Source organism: Nansenia antarctica (genome assembly GCF_963989245.1).
Source record: "Nansenia antarctica genome assembly, chromosome: 20".
NCBI lineage: Eukaryota > Metazoa > Chordata > Actinopteri > Argentiniformes > Microstomatidae > Nansenia > Nansenia antarctica.
Genome location: NC_137693.1, coordinates 3170804 through 3192389, shown reverse-complemented (window position 1 = coordinate 3192389; position 21586 = coordinate 3170804). Strand labels below are relative to the sequence as shown.

At 43.6% G+C, this 21586-nt stretch overlaps 1 protein-coding gene across 1 annotated transcript in view; it reads left to right on the top strand.

The window, feature by feature from the left end:
* The window catches only part of LOC308174867 (1,4-alpha-glucan-branching enzyme-like), a gene marked incomplete at its 3' end in the record, with an annotated part of 61359 nt that extends 40443 nt beyond the window's left edge, over window positions 1-20916 (top strand). The window contains exons 6-10 of the mRNA XM_080549976.1: window positions 1763-1853; window positions 18574-18775; window positions 19401-19510; window positions 19959-20105; window positions 20796-20916. Coding sequence (XP_080406102.1) covers window positions 1763-1853; window positions 18574-18775; window positions 19401-19510; window positions 19959-20105; window positions 20796-20916 — 671 coding nt within the window. The remainder of the gene's footprint in view (window positions 1-1762; window positions 1854-18573; window positions 18776-19400; window positions 19511-19958; window positions 20106-20795) is intronic.
* Between the last annotated feature and the right edge of the window lie 670 nt (window positions 20917-21586).

Here is a 21586-nt window from a genome sequence, read left to right as displayed (position 1 = left end):
TACTTTCATGCTTCAAGTGCAACAGTGACGATACATACAACATACAGTAGACAAAGTAAACAACAGGACAGCAACAAACATTGAGTGACATTGGCAGCAGTTTCCACCTGGACATGGCATCATTTGGTATAAATATATATTGCACATAACCCTTCAGGTGGTGTTTTCGAATATTGCACATGGCCCTTCAAGTGGTGTCGAAGATAAAGTGCAGGTGCTGGTGATCATGTCCTAATCATCGTTTCTGCTTGAGAGAATTGATTAGTTTAATGGAGAATGGGACAAATGAGCTTATAGTTACATCTTGGCATGCGAAGCCTTCTACCTAGGGGGAGAACTTCGTATTCTGTGGAGAGCGGATGTTGGGGGTCTGCGATTATCTTGTTAGCCTTGTCCAGGACAGCTTTTTCATATAGTTTATTTAGGATCACATAGTCTCTTTCACCTACAATTTTCATAGCTGTTTTGTGAATGCTGACTAGTCTGTTTTTTTGTTGTACAGTTAAGTTGCCAAACCACACAATTATTCCATATCTGATTACACTTTCAACAATGGACTGATAGAAAATTCTCATGAATGCAGATGTTGCTTTACGCTACTTCTGAGCCAATGACGCTTGTCGTCTTTTTTCGGGCAAACTATCTTATCTGTTTAACGCGTATATACGGAAAGGATCGAGGAAAACACTGAAGCAGAGAAGCACCATCATTAACTTCTCCCGACTCCAGCCACGGTACCAAGCCAGGACTAAACCCAGCCTGATGAGAGATGAGCGGTGTCAGCTGTCCTCTAGGCAGGTCTCTCAGGGCAACTCGGTTTGTGGATGAGAACTCACTCTCAACCCCCGAGAAACGTTCGGAGAAAAAACTTTTCAGATCATAACTTTTTCTGCATCGGTAAGTGTTAAGGGATACACAACACAACTGCGGAGGCAAAACTGTCTGAAAGTCAACTCCTTTTCCTAACAGGATGTTGAGGAGGAAGAGAATGAGAGTATCAGAGGGTGAGAGGAGAGGAGAGGAGAGGAGAGGGGGAGGGAGAGAGAGAGAGAAAAGTAGAATGTACTGTAGAAATCGGTTCCAACTAAGCTCCCTAGTAATGGTCTACTCTGCTGGGTTATCTGCATCTAAAAGGCTCCTCTTCCTCGCCTTACCCTAGGCTCAGCGGGGGGCTGGGGGGGGGGGGGGGGGGGGCTGTGAAAGGGATTTTAGGCTGACACATGCTGTCCTGTACCAGGTACCAGGGAGTCACTCTGAGGCTCCAAGCTGTGGATCAGTACACTCAGGCACAAAGGCCTGACACACACACACACACACACAAACACACACACACACACACACACAGACACACAGACACACACACACACACACACGCACACACACACACACACACACACACACACACAGACACACACACACACACACACACACAGAGAGACACACACACACACACACACACACAGAGAGACACACACACACACACAGACACACACACACACACACACACACACACACACACACACACCCTTAGAGCAGTGCTAAGCCCCAGCGTTTCAGTATAAGGATGGATGTCAGAGTGGATACCTTTTCTTCTCTAACCCTCTCTCTTCTTTCCTCGGCTGCTGCAATCACCAAGAAAATGTTAAGACACGCGCACACACACACACACACACCACACACACACACACACACACACACACACACGCGCGTACGTCTCACCATAACCTTCTATAACCTATGTGTTTCTCTGTGTCATTCTCAGGGTATAATTGTATCCAGCTGATGGCCATAATGGAGCACGCCTACTACGCTAGCTTTGGATACCAGGTCACCAACTTCTTTGCTGCTTCCAGGTAAAACACACATACACACACACATGTGACCTGGTAACACACACACACACATGTGACCTGGTAACACACACACACACACACACATGTGACCTGGTAACACACACACACACACACACACACATACATGTGACCTGGTAACACACACACACACACACACACACATGTGACCTGGTAACACACACACACATGTGACCTGGTAACACACACACACACACACACACATGTGACCTGGTAACACACACACACACACACACACACACACACATGTGACCTGGTAACACACACACAAACATGTGACCTGATAACACACACACAAACATGTGACCTGGTAACACACACACACACATGTGACCTGGTAACACACACACACACACACACACACACACACACACACATGTGACCTGGTAACACACACACACAAACATGTGACCTGGTAACACACACACACACCTGTGACCTGGTAACACACACACACACACACACACACCTGTGACCTGGTAACACAAACACACACACACAAACATGTGACCTGGTAACACACACACACACACACACATGTGACCTGGTAACACACACACACACACACAAACATGTGACCTGGTAACACACACACACAAACATGTGACCTGGTAACACACACACACACACACACACAAACATGTGACCTGGTAACACACACACACACATGTGACCTGGTAACACACACACTCACATGTGACCTGGTAACACACACACACACACACAAACATGTGACCTGGTAACACACACACACACATGTGACCTGGTAACACACACACACACACACACACACCTGTGACCTGGTAACACACACACACACACACCTGTGACCTGGTAGAACACACACAAACATGTGACCTGGTAACACACACACTCACATGTGACCTGGTAACACACACACACACACACACACAAACATGTGACCTGGTAACACACACACACACATGTGACCTGGTAACACACACACACATGTGACCTGGTAACACACACACACACACACATGTGACCTGGTTACACACACAAACATGTGACCTGGTAACACACACACACACACACACACACACACACACAAACATGTGACCTGGTAACACACACACAAACATGTGACCTGGTAACACACACACACATGTGACCTGGTAACACACACACAAACATGTGACCTGGTAGAACACACACACACACACATGTGACCTGGTAGAACACACACACACACATGTGACCTGGTAACACACACACACATGTGACCTGACCAACAAAGAGTGACCTGACCTCCCAACCACTGTGTATCTGTTATATAGATCATTAACCAGGCTACGCTTAACACTATTTTTGTGTTTCTTTGCAGAGATGGGATTAATTGAATATTATGTAATTTTTTGCTGAATTCTGTTGTTATTTGCCATTTAACAATAAACAAATAGAATAGAATAAGGGACACATAATGTACAAGAAAATGTATTGTTAAATATTGTTATGCACTTACATTTTTAACACTAACACTAACAGGGTGGAATACTGTCACGGTCCATGTCTGAACAAACTGCCCATAATTATAATAATAATATAAGAATAAGGAATTAAGTGCCTGAGCTTGGCCGATATGTTTTCCAGACAGTTAAACACATATTTTTTCTGATTCAATGTTTAAAAACACCTCAAATCGGCACTATTTCTTTCCAAAGTGACCAGGTGCAAATGCCATCGGTTAACAAGGGTGGACCCATGTAGGGTTTTGACAGTAGCCTGGTAATGGACACACACACACAGAGAAATAACGAAACCAAGAATGACCTGTGTGTGACCGGATCAATGATATGCCCCATTGGCTCAGCCCACATAACATACACACACGTCCACACGCCACACACATCCACACACACACACCCACACCTCTATGACCAAGTCTAATTACAGTCTTATTGGTCTAACCAGAGTGCCAGCAGCTTTCTAATTGGCAATTATCCCAGGGTCACTGTTGTTATCTTCCAACCCTTCCCAGCTCCGCGCTACACCCCGCTCTCCTCCCGCCCCTTAAAAAGAGAAGGATTTATTCCTTTCTTTTCGTCCCCCTCCCGTCGAACACCGGGCGCCGAGCGGTGTTTTATTTATTGTAGTTCTATTTAAAAAGCTGCGCGCTGGCGATGGGATGTGACAATAACTAAATGGTTTTCATTTCGTGTCGGTGTTAAGGGATCGTCTGGGCCTCCTCTCTAGCCCCGGCTAGCCTGCGCGCCACAATACCGCTACTAAATCACCCTAACCTAGACACACACATGCGTGAGCACACACACACACACGCACACACACACCGACACCGACACACACACACACACACACAACACAACACATGCAGTGAGCCACTAAATCATGCTGAGCGGATCTGACAAGGTAGCTAATCTGACTGTAAACACATTTGCAGTTAATCCTGAAATAGAGGAGACCCCATATAAATAATAATAGTGAGACGTTTAAAAAAAATACGAAATAACACGCCGTACACTCCTCGGGGAGAGAGTGAGAGAGTGAGGTAAGAGGAGAGAGGAGGGCCTCTCGGGTTCCTAGAAAAAAAACACGCGCGCACACACGCATACGCACACACAATTCTCTCTCTTTCTCTCTCTTCTTTGCGGGCATTTTTCTTTGTGTTCTCTGGTTCCTCCAGCATATACCCATCTACTGGTAGAGAGGAGGAGATAAAGAGTGATATATATATACACACACACACACATACACACACACACACACACGCGCGCATGCAGTCTTGTCACCTGCTAATAGTAATGTTACCCTTGTTTCCTTTGCCTGGAAGCCTGTTTGGCTATAACTGCCTGTTATTGTGATCGATCATGAGTGAAATTACTGCGTATACATCCCTCTTAGTTTGAGTGTGTTTGTGTGGTTTTGTGTACCTTTTTACGAAGAATCACCAACTCACCGATCAATTTGAAGCCAAGGGGGGCAGATGAGGACAGAGAGAAGAAGCGAGGGGAGGCCGAGATGGAGGGAGGGAGGGAGGGATTGAGAGAGAGAGGAGGGGATTATGAAATGAGTCTCGGCCATCCCTATGCGTTGCCCTACATGCAGTAGGACAAAATAGGATTGAAGTGAAATCACGCTGTCTGTAATTTGTTGGTAAAATTGCGAAAATCATTCCGAGGCGTTGTTTGTTCAGTATGCAGGGTCTACAGTGGCTACTGCAGAGTTAGAGATTGCCAGGGGCAGGGAAGGAGGAGGGGATGGAGGGAGGGAGGGAGGGAGGGGATGGAGGGAGGGAGAGAGTGTGTGAAGGGAAAGGCAAGAAGCTAGGGAAGCAGGGAGGAATAATACCATGGTAACATATAGAAGGGCTGGGGGGTCACAGGAGCGGGAGGTAATGCGAGGAGTAAATAGCTTTGTCTATATGAGTTCATCTCCGCGTGTTTGGGACTAAAACATGCAAATGCATCGCCCTTAAATGTCTTATATTGTCATTTTGGCGGGCGACGGGAAAGGTTAAACGGGTCAGCCGCGATAACAGTATAACAGTGATGACACCAGAGCACTTTGTGATGCGTTCCTACCATACACAGCGGTGTCTCTCTAAGGCTGTTTAGGGGCTCATTGAAATTGTTTCCTCGAGTCTAGAGGTCAACCGCCCCGGTCACTCGCAGGCCGGATACGGGCGCTTAAAAAAGTCAGACTTTTAACCTCCTCTAATCCCCCCCGCTCCTTACGAGGCCAACCGGCTACGGGGCACAGTTTAGATACGAGGGCTGGAGATTCTTATCAAGTGCTCGCTTCAGTCGGCTAGCGAACTTTGGCGGATGGCAAACCGTCGATTCAAGTTTCCTTATTGAATATTCTTTTAGCAGTTTGTGAAACTGAAATCATCACAATCATATTTACAGTCACGTCAACATCAATGAAATACAACATGAAAATATACAACACAATATTGGATCAAAACAAACAGGGATAATAACTTAGTGAATCTTGATTTATCTTGACACAGTCTATGGCGGAGACGGGTACGGGTAAAACGTTCATCCTATGTTGTTTGGCATTCAGGAGACTTGGGAAGAATGGGATGGGTGATGTTTTGTATCTTGCTGTTCTTGTTTCGGGGATCTCAATCAATATAAACGAGGAGAGATTGGATTGATCGGAATAGCGCCGTTTCAAAATCAAATTGCCAGAAGCTGCTGACGTTAACCGATACCTGTTTGGGAAACCGACCGAACCGTTTCTTAGCGGGAATGAGAATGTGGGATTTGAAATAATTGTCTTTTGTTGTATTTTGTCCCACTCAAAGTATTTTTTACCAGGAGACATTTTGAACGACTCTCTGTATAACAATCACCACAAAAGTCCAATTGAAGCAGATGCGAAAACCGAGGAAATGTCTGTAGTTGAAGTCAAGTTTATTGCACACTTCCCAGAATACAACAAACAGTGAGCAGCGCTAAGGAACACACAAGCGAATTCCCCAACACATTACCATCGTGTTTCTGTCAGACAGTCTGTTTTTGCCATGCTCTTCTGCTCCAGTGTGACTGTGCAGCGTAGTCATCGGGGGAGCATGCCTATGTTCCCCGGGTCCTATGTTCCCCGGGTCCTATGTTCCCCTGTTCCGCACTTCCGAAAAAGGGTTCTATGTTCCCCGCTTCCGAAAAAGGGTTCTATGTTCCCCGCTTCCGAAAAAGGGTCCTATGTTCCCCGCCTGCCGTTGTGTCAAGCGACCTCATGTGTCGTTATGTGGTACTGCATGAGAGTTTGATTTTTTTTTTTTTTTTTTTTTTTTGGGGGGGGGGTCTTAAGATGACTTGGAAATAATGAAGAACACAATGAATGTCATAGTATTGTCTCAGCATTTTATATAACTCCCTAGATAGATCATTTTCGAGATGGAATTGAAAATCTTATATTCCTAAAAGAACACCAGTGATATATATATATATATATATACACATTATTAAATATTTTTTCTATATTTTTGTCAAACGAAATCAAATAAATACAGTAGAGATATCAATCCAAAATATAGGCTTTTATTGCAACCAACAACAACAACAACAAAAAAACTATGTTTGTGCAAACATGGTGTTTGTTTCCAAGACCAAGCATCAAAATGCCAACCTATGGGACAATACTGTACATCCCATTGGCAGGACGTCACGTAACAGCGCAGTGTGTCTCTAGGTTACAGTGTCACATATCCCATAATATAATCCCTAAGTAACTAGCCAGTTTTCGTAGCACAGTGAGTGACGTCTTCGAAATCGAAAACACAGGCTATAGTGAGACGCGCGTCAAAAAAGGCTCACAGGCGGAAACTACATCCCGAACGATAGTTCCTCCCTAGGAAATATTAGTTCCCACTTCACACGAGATAGATAGATTAGATAGTTTGACTGTGTGATAGATAGATAATTTGATATTTTGAAAGTGTGATCGATCGATAGATAGTTTGATTGTGTGATAGATAACTTGATATTTTGAAAGTGTGATAGATAAATCGATATATCAATAAAGAAAAGAGTGTAAAAAGAAACAACTTGCATTGCTGTCATGCTAGCGTAGTGGTTAAGGCTGCGGACTGGAGTTCCAAAGGTTGCGAGTTCGAGACTTGACTAAGTCATTCATTTTTTTTTTTTTTTACATTTAACCGAAGATTTCATGCAAAGGTTTCAAACACCATTGTAATCGTGTCAGTTCTTGTAAATTAGCCTGCACCATAATTTTATAGCCTACAATACTTTTTTAGATGAGATTTTAGATTAGATTCAGACAACGAAATGCAGTAAAAAGTGCGCCTGAAGAGGGATTCGAACCACTGATATAAAATGACGATGAAATCCTATGGCAGCAGTCAATACCACTAGGCCATTGTGGCGATATGACGGTTTGTAGCCTGCTGCGGATATCACCACAGTAGTAATATTCATTTATTAAAATATGAACATATAACAATAACTGGGGCTAGTATGACCTACGCATTTAATCGGTCAGCAATTTCTTGCCAAACCATTTCCCTCGCCTTGTTAATTGCGGCAGTATTGCACTATTTTACATCTTATTTTTCCGTCTTCATAAAAATCAATAATTCGGAATGCTGCGCAAATGTAGTACCCCTGCAGAGTGGAGTATCTTCATTTCGACAGATCGACACTTCAGGGCTTTTTATGTCTGCGTGCACGCGCCCATATCGAAGATTTGTAAGCCTGTCTTCTGTGAACACTGATGACACAAGGCTGATCCTCGTTCGAGGAATCACCTGAGGCTTGATTTCCAATCTCGAGTTCCCTGAGCGCCGCTATACTGATCCACCTTTAGTGGAATGACCCGCTGATTAGTCACTTTTACAACGAGGTATGACTTGTAAGGATCATGCATTTGTGGAATGAGCAACACAGCTAAACGTGTGGGTAGCGGCCCAACATTTGCAATTGTATGCATGGATTAAAGAAATATTTTTTCTATATTTTGGTCAAACGGAATCAAATAAATACAGTAGAGATATCAATCCAAAATATAGGCTTTTATTGCAACCAACAACAACAACAAAAAAACAATGTTTGTGCAAACATGGTGTTTGTTTCCAAGACCAAGCATCAAAATGCCAACCTGAGACAATACTGTACATCCCATTGGCAGGACGTCACGTAACAGCGCAGTGTGTCTCTAGGTTACAGTGTCACATATCCCATAATATAATCCCTAAGTAACTAGCCAGTATCCGTAGCACATAGAGTGTGACACATCCTCTTGCACACATCAAATCCTCGGGGGATCCTGGCATACAGAGATGTAGTCTCTTTCACTCTAGTGTTTTAGTAGTCAGGCACTAATAAGGAGAGGCCTACTGTTTCACTGCTGAAACCTGGTAATCCTGACACATGAGCTCTAGTGCAATTATCAGTCCTAACTCTGGCATCACATATATTGTAATAATAACTATATGGCTTACTAAGTAAACAGGTCCATATAAACTGGAAAGGTACAGACATCTTTCAATAACAAAACTATGGTACAGCAATAACTTGGCAAAAACAAATGAAAGAGCTAAATAACATGTAAACAATGGCATACATGATGGCGTAAACAATGGCGTACAGCTTATTCTAACTAATAATAACAATAATAATAATAATAACAATAACACAATTAGGCCAATAACAATAATAATAACAACAACATAGGCCAAAGTGCTATCAAAATAAATGTGGAAATCTAGCCCATACGGACGCTACGGCTGACAGCCCTCCAGTACGAAGCCAGATCTCTGTGGCCCTGCATGTACTGTCCTTTCAGCCTCAGTAGACGGGCCTCCAACTCCCTCCACTTCCGTCTCCTTGTTGGGGGAGCGTGGCCTCTGTCTGCCATCCCCAGTTTACCCTCTGCAAGCGTTTGCTGATCCTTCAGGTGCCGAAGGAATTTCCAAAGTGAAGGATGGCGCACTTGGACAGCATCGTTCAGAGTACGATGATAAGCTAGAACAAAAATACAGAATTATAACTTATTAGCCTATTAATGGCCTATTAATGTGCAAACTGGTTCTACATCTGCAGGCTGATCTACTAACGGTGTGCAGTGAGGATTGTTGATCTTTCCAATGTAGAAGATAGCGGGCCTTATTTGAAGTATATCTCAACTTCCCCTGTGTGTGAACTTCAATTAGTATTCGTTATTTGGGATCTTAGTAAATCAGGCCCTAAATGTTATTAGTTTGGCATGAACATTTTGACATTGAACATTTTCCCCTCTGTGTCTCCTCCTTTCACAATTTTAAATCCTTTCTTAATCCTTTCTCAATCACGGTGCCCGCCCATGATTGGACTGATGTTATGTCCATCATCATTAGCGCGCCTGTACGTGGCAACTCGTCCACCTGTTTAAAGAGCCCTCCTGTCCTCTGCTGTGTTTGATGTTTCGTTAATTTTTGTTTCGGCTCATAGTTAAACCTCGATATACGCACAGGCCCAGAGGTGATAGGATAAGAATGAATTAACCCATAATTAGCAGACAATATTATATTAACAATATAAAATAATTAACTTAATACTTCAGATTTAGTTATTAGATGAAATTATATATTTTTTGTTCAGATCTGTCATTGTTACACTTACATTCAACATGATTATTGGTCCTTTGCTCCATGTTTCTTTCGAACACATTCCACATCGCTGGTGGGAAGGCCGCTCCAGGATGGACATATGTGTTACGAACATACGCAAGGAAGTCTTGTAACTCAGGGTGGTTCATCAGGGCACGCCTGGTGTTTCTGTGGTTGAGGAGAAGATCAAAATTGATCTGGACCAGAGGCAGAGGCAGGTGTCCTAAGGCCATCACCTTGAGATGAGATGAGATGAGATGAGATGAGAGATGAGATAACGTTTATTGCCATTTATGCATACACATTAAGCATACACATATAGGAATTTGATTTGGCGTTACAGTAAGAGCATTTCTAAATGCAATGCAAACAAAACAACACAGGACAGACAGCAGTGCAGACAGAACACAACAAACCTTGCGGATGACTGCTGCCAGTGGATGGTCATGACGGAATGGACCAGCCAATCCAAGTGCCTGTACCCTCTTCCACAAGGCTTGGTTGAAATGGAAGTAGCATCCTCCGATTCTGGCTTGTGGCAACTCCGTTTCAAGAGCAGTTTTCAGCGCTTGCTCAAAGTCACAGATGACTTTACGCGGACGCCAAAGGTGGTGGGTGATTCTCCTGAGTGACGTTTTGACACACTGGAACACTTGTCGGTAGTGTCCAATTGTACGTTGCTCCATGAGGACATGTACAAGGGGGACAACGAAGCCATGAATGTCCCCGAGTATAGTAAATACTTGGTTGTATGGGCGTGGGCACGACTTGAATGTAGCATCCATGTATAATGTCCTGCAGTGTCGCAGCTGTCTCAGGTTGTCCTCTGTGGAAAACACTGCTATGCCCCACTCACTGTCTTGGTGCAGGAGGAAATGGTCTCTGCCCCATGTCTCAGCCCATTGACCGTCGATCCTTACATCATCAACGGTAGCTGGGACGGGAGGGATTACTGCAGCTCTGGCTCTGGCCATAACAGACCTAACTGAGGAGAATCTTTGAGGAGGTCGCCCGCGACCTCCACGCTGGATGGGACGGCCCCGCTGTAGACCTACGCACTCAGCATCGTAAATGCGCTTGATTGGTACTGTGGGTTCTCTCACCACCTCTCCAGTAATCACTTGGCGAAATTGCGCATTGTTCACCATTTGTGTATCGGGGGCATGCACATGTTCGCGGACCTCCCGAACTTCTATGTTGGGATTGACCCCCTCTACATCAAAGATGTTTGTAACCAGAACTGTCCGGCAGTCTTCTCTCCAACACCGCCACCGAATATTCTGTAAATTTGTGCGGTGTTTCTGGTACCTAAAGTTATCCAGAACTAATATTTTCCCCCCTCGGTCTCCAGTAATTATTTGAGCCATTGTCACTACGCATGTGTTCCGAACATACCGGTATGTGAGGAAGTCTTGTAACTCAAGCTCAATTACAATTGACCTTAAAACAATTGATAGGGGGTGTTACGCCCTCTGGTGACTCGGAGAAGAAGGGCGCAACAGAGACACACTAAATATCAGAGTGCAACATTGTCCCCTGACACATACAAGTATATTATATCAATGTGTGTCTATGCAGTATCAATAGCATCTAATTTAGATTTTTTATTTTAGTTGTTTATCTAAAGAAAATAATATTTTAAAATAATGAATTATCTAAAACAATACATTAAAAACAATCTAAATGATATGCTACATTTAGCATATCATGCTACAATGATATGTACATTTCAAGCCTGCAAACTGCGACACTTTAAATGAATGTGCAATAACACTATGTGCAATATGACAACCCTAGGGTACATAAGGTTGCCGAGAATAGGAAATGTTAGAATAGGTATAGCATAGCATAGAGTACAGCACAGTGTTTTATTTGTACAGTATAGTATAGTGGATAGTGTACATAGCCTTTATTTATGTAAACCAGTACTATATCAATGACAATAAAGACCATTCATTGATTCATTCATTCATATTATCAATAGCATACCCCTTTTATAATTAGCATACTGAATTTCATTCTCAGATTTGATATAAAGACTATCAGAGTTGGGTCATTTGTGAAGACATTAATGTGTGAATAGAGCAGATTAATGTCTGAATAGAGCAGATTAATGTATGAATAGAGCAGATTAATGTCTGAATAGAGCAGATTAATGTCTGAATAGAGCAGATTAATGTATGAATAGAGCAGATTAATGTGTGAATAGAGCAGATTAATGTGTGAATAGAGCAGATTAATGTCTGAATAGAGCAGATTAATGTATGAATAGAGCAGATTAATGTCTGAATAGAGCAGATTAATGTCTGAATAGAGCAGATTAATGTCTGAATAGTGTCGTGTTTCGTAATGTAAACGCGTGAGACAACTGTTAACTATATATCACGTACTTTATTAACCATCCAGTTCCACCATTCATTCCACTCTGCCCGCTTTCCCACTGTGCATGCTCTCCCCTCTATCCCCAACTCATTCCCATTGGTCTACAGCATAAGCGTCACACCATATATTTATTATCCTTATGTTCTAACTAACATAACACCACAAATAGAGCAGATTAATGTCTGAATAGAGCAGATTAATGTCTGAATAGAGCAGATTAATGTATGAATAGAGCAGATTAATGTTTGTCCATCAACGTCGAATTCTGACGTCTGCCGTGTGAGACCAGGGGCCTCATTCATAAAGAAATACTTGAACGTCATCTTTGACTTTCACGTAAGCACATTTTTCTAAACGGACGTGAGCATTATTTATAAAACGGGCTGAGATGGTTTAAAGTTGCGTACGTGCTTCCTTCTATAAATACCAAACATACTTGGAATTGAACGCAGGTGAATGAGGTTTGTATTAACGCCCTGTGATAGAGGCTCAATTATAGCGGCTGAATGAAGCCAAGTGCTATAATATAATATAATACAGACAGACAATACTGACAATATTATATACTGTCTGTATTATATTATATTATAGCACTTGGCTTCATTCAGCCGCTATTTGAGCCGCTATCACAGGGCGTTAATACTATATTATATAGGCGTGCGTCTGGAAGGGGAGAGGGCAGTAATACCACGTTCATTGATAAAATGACATAAGGGATGGAAAGGGGGGATGGCAGTTTTAGAAGGGGGATGATTTGGACTGTTTTTATTTCAGGGGGGATGCCATTCCCCCTCATCCCGACTCAACTCGAAATCCAGTATCATTTAGCGCGTGGCCGGGCAAGGCATAGGCATGTTGAAGAGAGATAGACAGCTCCGTAGGGATATAAAGAAAGACTGAAATACAATCATAAACATTAGTTCCCTTTCAATCTTGAATTAAACTCATTTTCTCGGCTGATAACAACATCGTTAATTTTATTACGAGCCACTTGCATGAATTACAATAGGCAACGTTTTTCCAGTGCAGCTCACATGCCTGTAATAACTCCGCATAACCAGTAGGTAATGTACGTAAGCAAGTTGAATACTCGACGTCGAGCTACGATCGTTTCCACGATCAAATTGACTCATGTTGACATTTTATAAATCACTACGTTGACGTGGTTTTCTACGTACGACACGGGTAAGATCAACATTTGATCTAAGCACCCGTTATGAATGAGGCCCCAGGCTGATTAGAGTTAGTAGATTTGTGACAGCCCCCCAGTGTGTCTGAATTGGAGTCCTAGTATACTGTACTTCCAAATGGTTTAGCATGGGGGGTCAGGTTCAGTACTAGAATTGGGCCGAGGTCCAATAGTGTCCTACCTACAAAAGGTTTTGTACATATAATCATTTTGTTCATATAATAATGTTGTACACATAGTAATCCACAGTATGATTATGTATTTGTGTATGTTGTTTAAAAAAAAAAAAAAATTAAAAAAAAATAACAGTATAATTATGTATTTGTGTATGTTGTAAAAAAAAAAAAAAAAAAAAAAAAAAAAAACATGCAGTACTACATAACGACACCTGGGGTCGCTTGACACAACGGCAGGCGGGGAATATACGGAAGCGGGGAACATAGAACCCTTTTTCGGAAGCGGGGAACATAGAACCCTTTTTCGGAAGTTTTCGGAAGAGGGGAACATAGAACCCTTTTTTTTTTTTTTGCTAAGAAACAGGGGAACATAGGACCCGGGGAACATAGGACCCGGGGAACATAGGGATGACCCCCACACACACACACACACACATTCTCTTCCTACTATTACAAGTCACACACACACACACACACCCTCTCTCTTTCCCTGTTCCTACTGTTACAAGTCACACACACACATTATACACTCTCTCACACTCACACTCACACACACACACACATTCTCTCTCTTTCTCTCTTCTTACTATTCCAAGTCACACACACACACACACACACTCTTTCTACCTTCCTACTATTCCAAGTCACACACACACACACACGCACACTACTCACCCAGCCTCCTCTGACATCAACAACATTTTACATTTACATGTTTGGCATTTAGCTAACATATTAACATATTAACATATTAACATATTAGAGTGTCCAGGGGGCTATTCCATTACAGTCGCTAAAGGAAAATCCAGGCTTATTGCAATCTCACAAGACTTAAGCCTGGATTTTCCTTTAGCGACGTTGATGGAATACCCCCCTGGTCAAGTGGAGATGATTCTAAGGTAATAGTAATTGATTGATTGATTGAAAACTTTATTAGAATGTTTGCAGAAGTAGGTACATGAAAGTACATATTACATACAAGGTCAACTAAAAGGATAAAAACCCAAGAAAGCCACTGGCTTATTTCAATTGGGGTCCTAACATATATATATATATAAATACACTCACTGGACACTTTATTAGGAACACATGTACACCTTCTCATTCATTCAGGGGGTGTAATGGTGTGGGGGATGTTTTCTTGGCACACTTTGGGCCCGTTAACACCAATCAACCATCTCTTGAATGCCACAGCCTATTGAGTATTGTTGCTGATGGTCAGCAACTGGCTGAACTGGTTTCATGAACGTGACAATGAGTTCAGTGTTCTTCAGTGGCCTTCCCAGTCACCGGATCTGAATCCACTAGAACACCTTTGGGATGTGGTAGAACGGGAGACTCAGGGTGTGTTCTCACTAGAACATTTGCTTCACTTGAAACAGAGTTTAGGATAAAATTCGCTTTGCTCTGCATCGTTTGGAGCTGTGAGAACGCGCATTCGAAGTAACTCCCGGAGCAAACAACCGACGGATGCTCCGCTTGAAAAGGGTGGTTTCGCTCCGGTTAGAAACGACGCATCCATCACTTTGCTTTGCTTTTGGTGAGAACGCTGCTCGAGGCAGTCCATAGGAAAACAACAGCGCATGCGTGTTGATCTGGATAAGAGCGGGACGAACAGGCAATTCTAAATTTTTCTGACCAATCAACTACCACATCTGTTGCTTCAATTGCGTATGTTACTTCGTTTACATGAAGGGCTGTGAGAAAGCAAATCAGAGAAATAATTTATGCAACAATGTTGCAAACTCATCCACTTGCTCCGGGTCCTGATTCAGACTTTCATGTGAGAACATGACTTCACAGCCTGAAAGTGAACATGAGAAATCTGCAGTTTGTTGTCTATCCAGGGAGGTGTTGTTTTGTAGGCAGAGACCAGTTAAGATAAATGAATAAAGCTGCAAACTCACCAGCTCCACAGAACACCTCCAGATCACTACCACCTGTACCTGCAATTAGGAAACTACGGAGGCCCGGAGGAGACATACAATTTCGCGAAATGCCACGAAAAAAAGAAAGAAAAGATTTTAGATTATCGGATTCAACTTTATTGTCATTGTACAAGTACCAGACAACGACATGCAGTTCCTCTATGTCACCACCAGGGGAGCTCCGTAGGACACAGACAGTAGACTCTTATGGCGCTTTTCCACTACAGGGCCAGCCCGGGTTCTTTGACGCTTTTCGATTTGTCGGCTCGGGTCAGCTCGGCACGGCACGGCACGGTTCTTTATGAATGAATGAATGACCGGCACTTCACGAGCAGGAACTACAGGGCCGAAAGGTACCTTTTTGCCAGGCTGCGTGTGACGTGTGACGCTGCACACCGTTGATTGGTCAATGGAAATCGTCATCCCATGTTCATAGATTTCTTCGCTAACCGCCATTTTTAAATACCACAACAGATTTTCCTCTCGGAAAATGTCACTTACTGTTTCTGTAATAACTTATTAATAAAGATTAGAAACATTATGCTAACCATCGTATTATCTTAGTTTAATGTCATTTCAATGCATCATAGAACTTTTATTTACAAGCATAACAAAAAAATCGCTATTATGGCGATGTCCTGTGCCTATGCTGTTCCTCAGTCCAGCGGCAGTCAAATGCCGGTAGATTCGCGTCTTGCTCCCTTTAACAGTCGACGTTTCCCTGGTTGCGAGATCTAAACTATTAGAACTGAAAGCGGCAGGTAACAGGCATGTAACATCCATATGCTGTATATATAAATACATATATTTGACTACCAGCAAGACATCGGAGCATTCGTATCTTGTTAGATTGTATGAGCCCTGCGTCAGTCAGCCTTTCCGTAGAAATACATCGCTCTAACGTTACATGTTTTAAGGCTGATCTGTGCATGATATTGCTGCATTATGTTGATCTATTTATATCGATCTATTCTTGCCAATTCCTTATTACCAGTGGAAAGGGGGAAGGCTAAAACACTTTGAATGGAATAGATAGGACTTTCCGTTCAATGGAGGAAGCATGATATTCGCGAGTTCATCTCGCTTTCCCCCCCCGTTGATGTATTAAACAATCTAAGCAATCTAATCAGAGCAGTTGTTATTATGTAATATTATTGATGGATGTGCCATTTTTGATTGAGAGCAGTGAGCGGATGACTGGATGTGAGCATGTATTTGACTAATGCCGATAGATTCGCGTCTTGGTCCGAAACCGGAGCTGTAGGCGCAGACAGGATTTTACAGCGTTCCTTCAAACTATCGTAATTCATGAACTATATGCCCAATCTAAAAAATTCAAACAGTTTCTGAAAGCAGAGAAGTTGCAAATTTTGAACAGTTTTTAGGCTTATTACGGTAGTTCACCAACAAAAAAAAGCACAGTGCTCAACGTGTCAGGAGAAATAAAAATAGAATCGTGTCGGCATTTCATGTCGGCATTTCCCTGGTTGCGAGATCTAAACTAGTCTACTAGAACTGAAAGCGGCAAGTAACAGGCACTTAACGTTACATGTTTTAAGGCTGATCTGTGCATGATAATGCTGCATTTTGACATAATTCTTATCGCATTTCCCCCGTTGAGCTGTATAGCGGCACTTATTACAGTGAAGCGCTGTTATGACACGTAACTCCTCCTACAGTCCCGGGTCGCTCCGTATAATGGAGAAGCATTTCTGAAAGTACTGGCACGGCTCTGCACGGCTCGGATACAAATGCGGCCCGCTCCAGCCCGGTAGTGGAAAAGCGCCATTACTGTCTAATAAACAAGCAGGCTTTATTACTGTCAGTAGCCTCATCCACTTGTAACGCTAAAACGTTTGTATTTAAGTTTCTCTGTGAGTTATTGTTCTTCAATGTCCTCTGTCTGACGTCTTGCAACTGTGTCGTAGGACAGGGGACAGGGGGACAGTCTTCAGTTTTACAGCGGTTGTCTCGTCCGTCACGGTTGACACCATATCTGCCACGTTCGTAAATTCGCCGGGGCGCACAGTGGGTTCGACGTCATAACGGAACCAAGTCATTTGATTGGACCAGAGGCAGTCACGTGGACGCCTCGGCGCTCTCAGAGCGAATTTGATGAACGCGGCCAACATCAGGTGCAGCTGGATTATGAGAAGAGCTCCTCAGCTACCGTGTGTGCTTTCTGTACGCAGACCCGGTCCATTGTCTCTATTGGTCAGTTTGCGTTCCAATGGAATGTTGACACATCTTTTCATATTACTCCGAAGTTACGTTCTTACCGTTGCTTAGCAACCGATAAACAACAACTGTTCAGCGGATGAATACACTTACAATACAACTTAGTTCCATTAAAATACATTAATTAAAAGTTTGTCTTGTCTTTCTTCTGTGAAATATTGATAGATAAATGTGGTAACCGTTGTATAAAAGCGTTATGGATGAGTTGTGTACTGAACGTGTATCATAACACATACGAATGATGCCGTCAGCGCTCTGCTGTGTACGGAGGCCGCGAGGTAAGCCTCATCATATTTCCGAACGCGTTTCTTTTTTAGGTTGGTTACTGTTGTTTGTCTCCGAAGCATTTTTTTGTAATTTTCTGTCGTTTTTTTTCTTTCTTTCCCCTGTATTATGAACAGCTAGGGCTACAACTGGAACAGGTCCGAAGCTGAGTGTAACTTGTTGACCTCCAGTAATGTCATTGCGCCCCCTAGTGGCGCCCCACACTTTGAGAGACACTGCAGTAGAGGAACCTTTTAATGTCATAATCAGCCGATATAAACCTGGTCTGTGGTCGGCCTACCACTCTTGTTCCGCCCCTCCCCTCTCCTCTCCTCCCATCTCCTCCCCTCCCCTGTCTCCCCTCCCCTCCCTCCCTGCTCATAATCAGAGGTTCATGTGTCACACCTGTGGAAGTATAACTTTTATTCACCAGAGAAGTTCAGAAGTTTCCAACCAGAGGTCCAGAGGTGTGTCCCTCCCCTGTCCTTCACCTGTCCTCCACCTCTGCCATGGCCCTGCCTGAGGAGCTGAAGGCCAGGTTCAAGGCCTACGACCAGCTGTACAGTTACGACCTGCGGCTGCAGACCTTCGCTGACTGGCCGTTCAGAGAGGAATGTCAATGCACACCTGAGATGGTAACGTGTTACCTGCCTCTGATATCTACCTGATATCTACCTCTGATATCTACCTCTCACTACTATCTACCTCTGATATCTACCTCTGATGGTTCTGTGTCAGAACCATCAGGGCACAGGAGTCACAATGATATGAACTGATTTATATGGGACATTCAAGGGGACATAACAGAAGAATAAGACATCATTATGCATATTAGCATTGCAGCTAAGTCAGATTGTTCAATAATCAATGGGTAGCCTATCATGAATTGAAATAACCATTGAACAACAGATACAATCTCAGGTTGTGCCTGACAATTTAATTGAAACTGGAGCTGAAATAAATCCTTAATCTTAGACTTTATGGTGATTCTGTAGGCGAGTTTCAATGCTGTACCTGTTGGACTTTTATTTGGACAATTCTACTCTTACAGTATTGCGTCTGATATTGGGTGTGTGGAAAGATCCACTATAGTGTGTGGTGATTTACACCTGAGCAGGTGCTACATTTCGTTTAATTTTGTCTGGTGCATTTCATCAACCCACACAACATTCCCAGGGGCTGGGGTTTGTCCTGATGTGTGTGTGTGTGTGTGTGTGTGTGTGTGTGTGTGTGTGTGTGTGTGTGTGTGTGTGTGTGTAGATGGCCAGGGCAGGGTTCGTCCACTGCCCCAGTGAGAACGAGCCTGACATCGCCTGCTGCTTCTTCTGTCTGAGAGAGCTGGAGGGCTGGGAGCCGGAAGACCTGCCCTGGTACACACACACACACACACACACACACACACACCCCTGGTACACACACACACGCCCCTGGTACACACACACACACACACACACACACACAGAGCTGGAGGGCTGGGAGCCGGAAGACCAACCCTGGTACACACACACACACACACCCCTGGTACGCACACACACACACACACACACACACACACACACACACACACACACAGAGCTGGAGGGCTGGGAGCCTGCAGACCAGCCCTGGTACACACACACACACACACACACACCCCTGGTACACACACACACACACACACACACACACACAGAGCTGGAGGGCTGGGAGCCTGCAGACCACCTGTGGTACACACCAGTTTTCTGTGCTAGATAATTGCAAGTTAGTTTTGATTGTGACACTGTAATGTTGTTGTTGTTGTTGTCTTGGTTGAGGTAAACGAGTGTTTCCTGTCCGTAGGGAAGAGCACATCAAGCGCTCCCCCACCTGTGGCTTCCTGACCACCAACAAGGACCTCGGGGAGCTGAAGGTGGCTCAGCTCTACCAGCTGGAGAAGCAGCGGCTGAAGATCTACACAGTGAGTCCCCTGGCCTCAGGAGGGGCTGCGTAGACGCCCTGTAAGACCTGACACGTTCCAATGCTTTGGTCCTCATGTCAGGATCGATCAGCCTTTTCTTTTAAAAAATGTGAATACATTTCCGCGTTGTTGAAAATCGATGACACGGACCTAGTCAACTAACACAGCTTGTTTCGTGAGGCTGCTAACAATGTAAAGTAGTGTTCTAGTTAACTAGGTAACAATGTAAAGTAGTGTTGTAGTTAACTCGGTAACAATGTAAAGTAGTGTTGTAGTTAACTCGGTAACAATGTAAAGTAGTGTTGTAGTTAACTAGGTAGCAGTGGGGATTACTCACCCAATCCATTACGTTGTTGCAGCATTTTGGCTCGACTAGTGAGTTTGTGTTGTGATTCTCAACAACGTTGATACGTAGTTCCGTGTTTCAAAAGAAAAGTCAGAACATTTTTATTGGTTGCTGACATGCGGACCAAAACACTAGAACGTGTCACATATAAGATGTGCTTCTGTTGGGGAGTGTATGCTATGGCTGCGTTCGTATATGCGCTCTGGAAATCAGATCAGCACTCATGGATCATCAGCCTCTTGTCCAATCAAATGACTTGGTCCCTTTATGACGTTGAACCCAGTGTGCGCTCCGGTACTCTGAGCGAATTTACGAACGCAGCCAGTGTGTGATGTACCAGTTGTGTTGGGTGTTGCCATGGCCCGGTGTGAAGGTCTGCTCTGCTGTTACAGAGGAAGGTTCTGGAACGCCAGATTGAAGGTTTCCGAGAGCAGAAGGAGAAAACGGAGAGAGACCTGAAGGCTCTGTTTGATGCCATGAACAAGGGAAAATAATGTGTCGTCTTTGGATTTTCTTGACTGTAAATGTTTTTATCTAAATTAATAAAGTGGTTCTTGGGTAACATTTTATACTAACTTTCATTTGTAGACCGTTCATGAACAATGATCTCCCTATTAACCAACTATTATTCCAACTGGCAAGACCCCTGCTGGTAGTTGAAAGGTTTTAAAACAGAACCCACCCTTTACAAACGTCTGCAGGCATGTGATCATGGACCAGAATCTCAAAGGAATGTTTCCAACACCTTGTGGAATCAATGCCAATCAGTATTAGTATAGTGTTCCTAATAAAGTGTCAGTGAGTATATTCTCCAGTGGGGTGACACTAGCAGAGGTTACAGTTACACCGTGACATCAGTGGTGACAGTGTCACCAAGCTACAGGGACCAGCGCCGCCATAGAGACCCTCATCGCCATAGAGACTGCAGAGGATTCATTTGATATCTGGTAGATATACACCAGAGCAAGGGAGGCTGGTGGAGGTAGAAATCGGAGGACGGGATCATTGTAATGCATGGAATGGAATGAATAGAGGTATCAAATGAGCCCCTCCGATTTCTACCTCCAACAGCCTCCCCTGATGCACAGATGTTGGTGTCAGAGTATGAAGTCACGTTTCCCTTGATTTCCGTGACTGAAACACAAGCCCAGCTACGCCACAGCA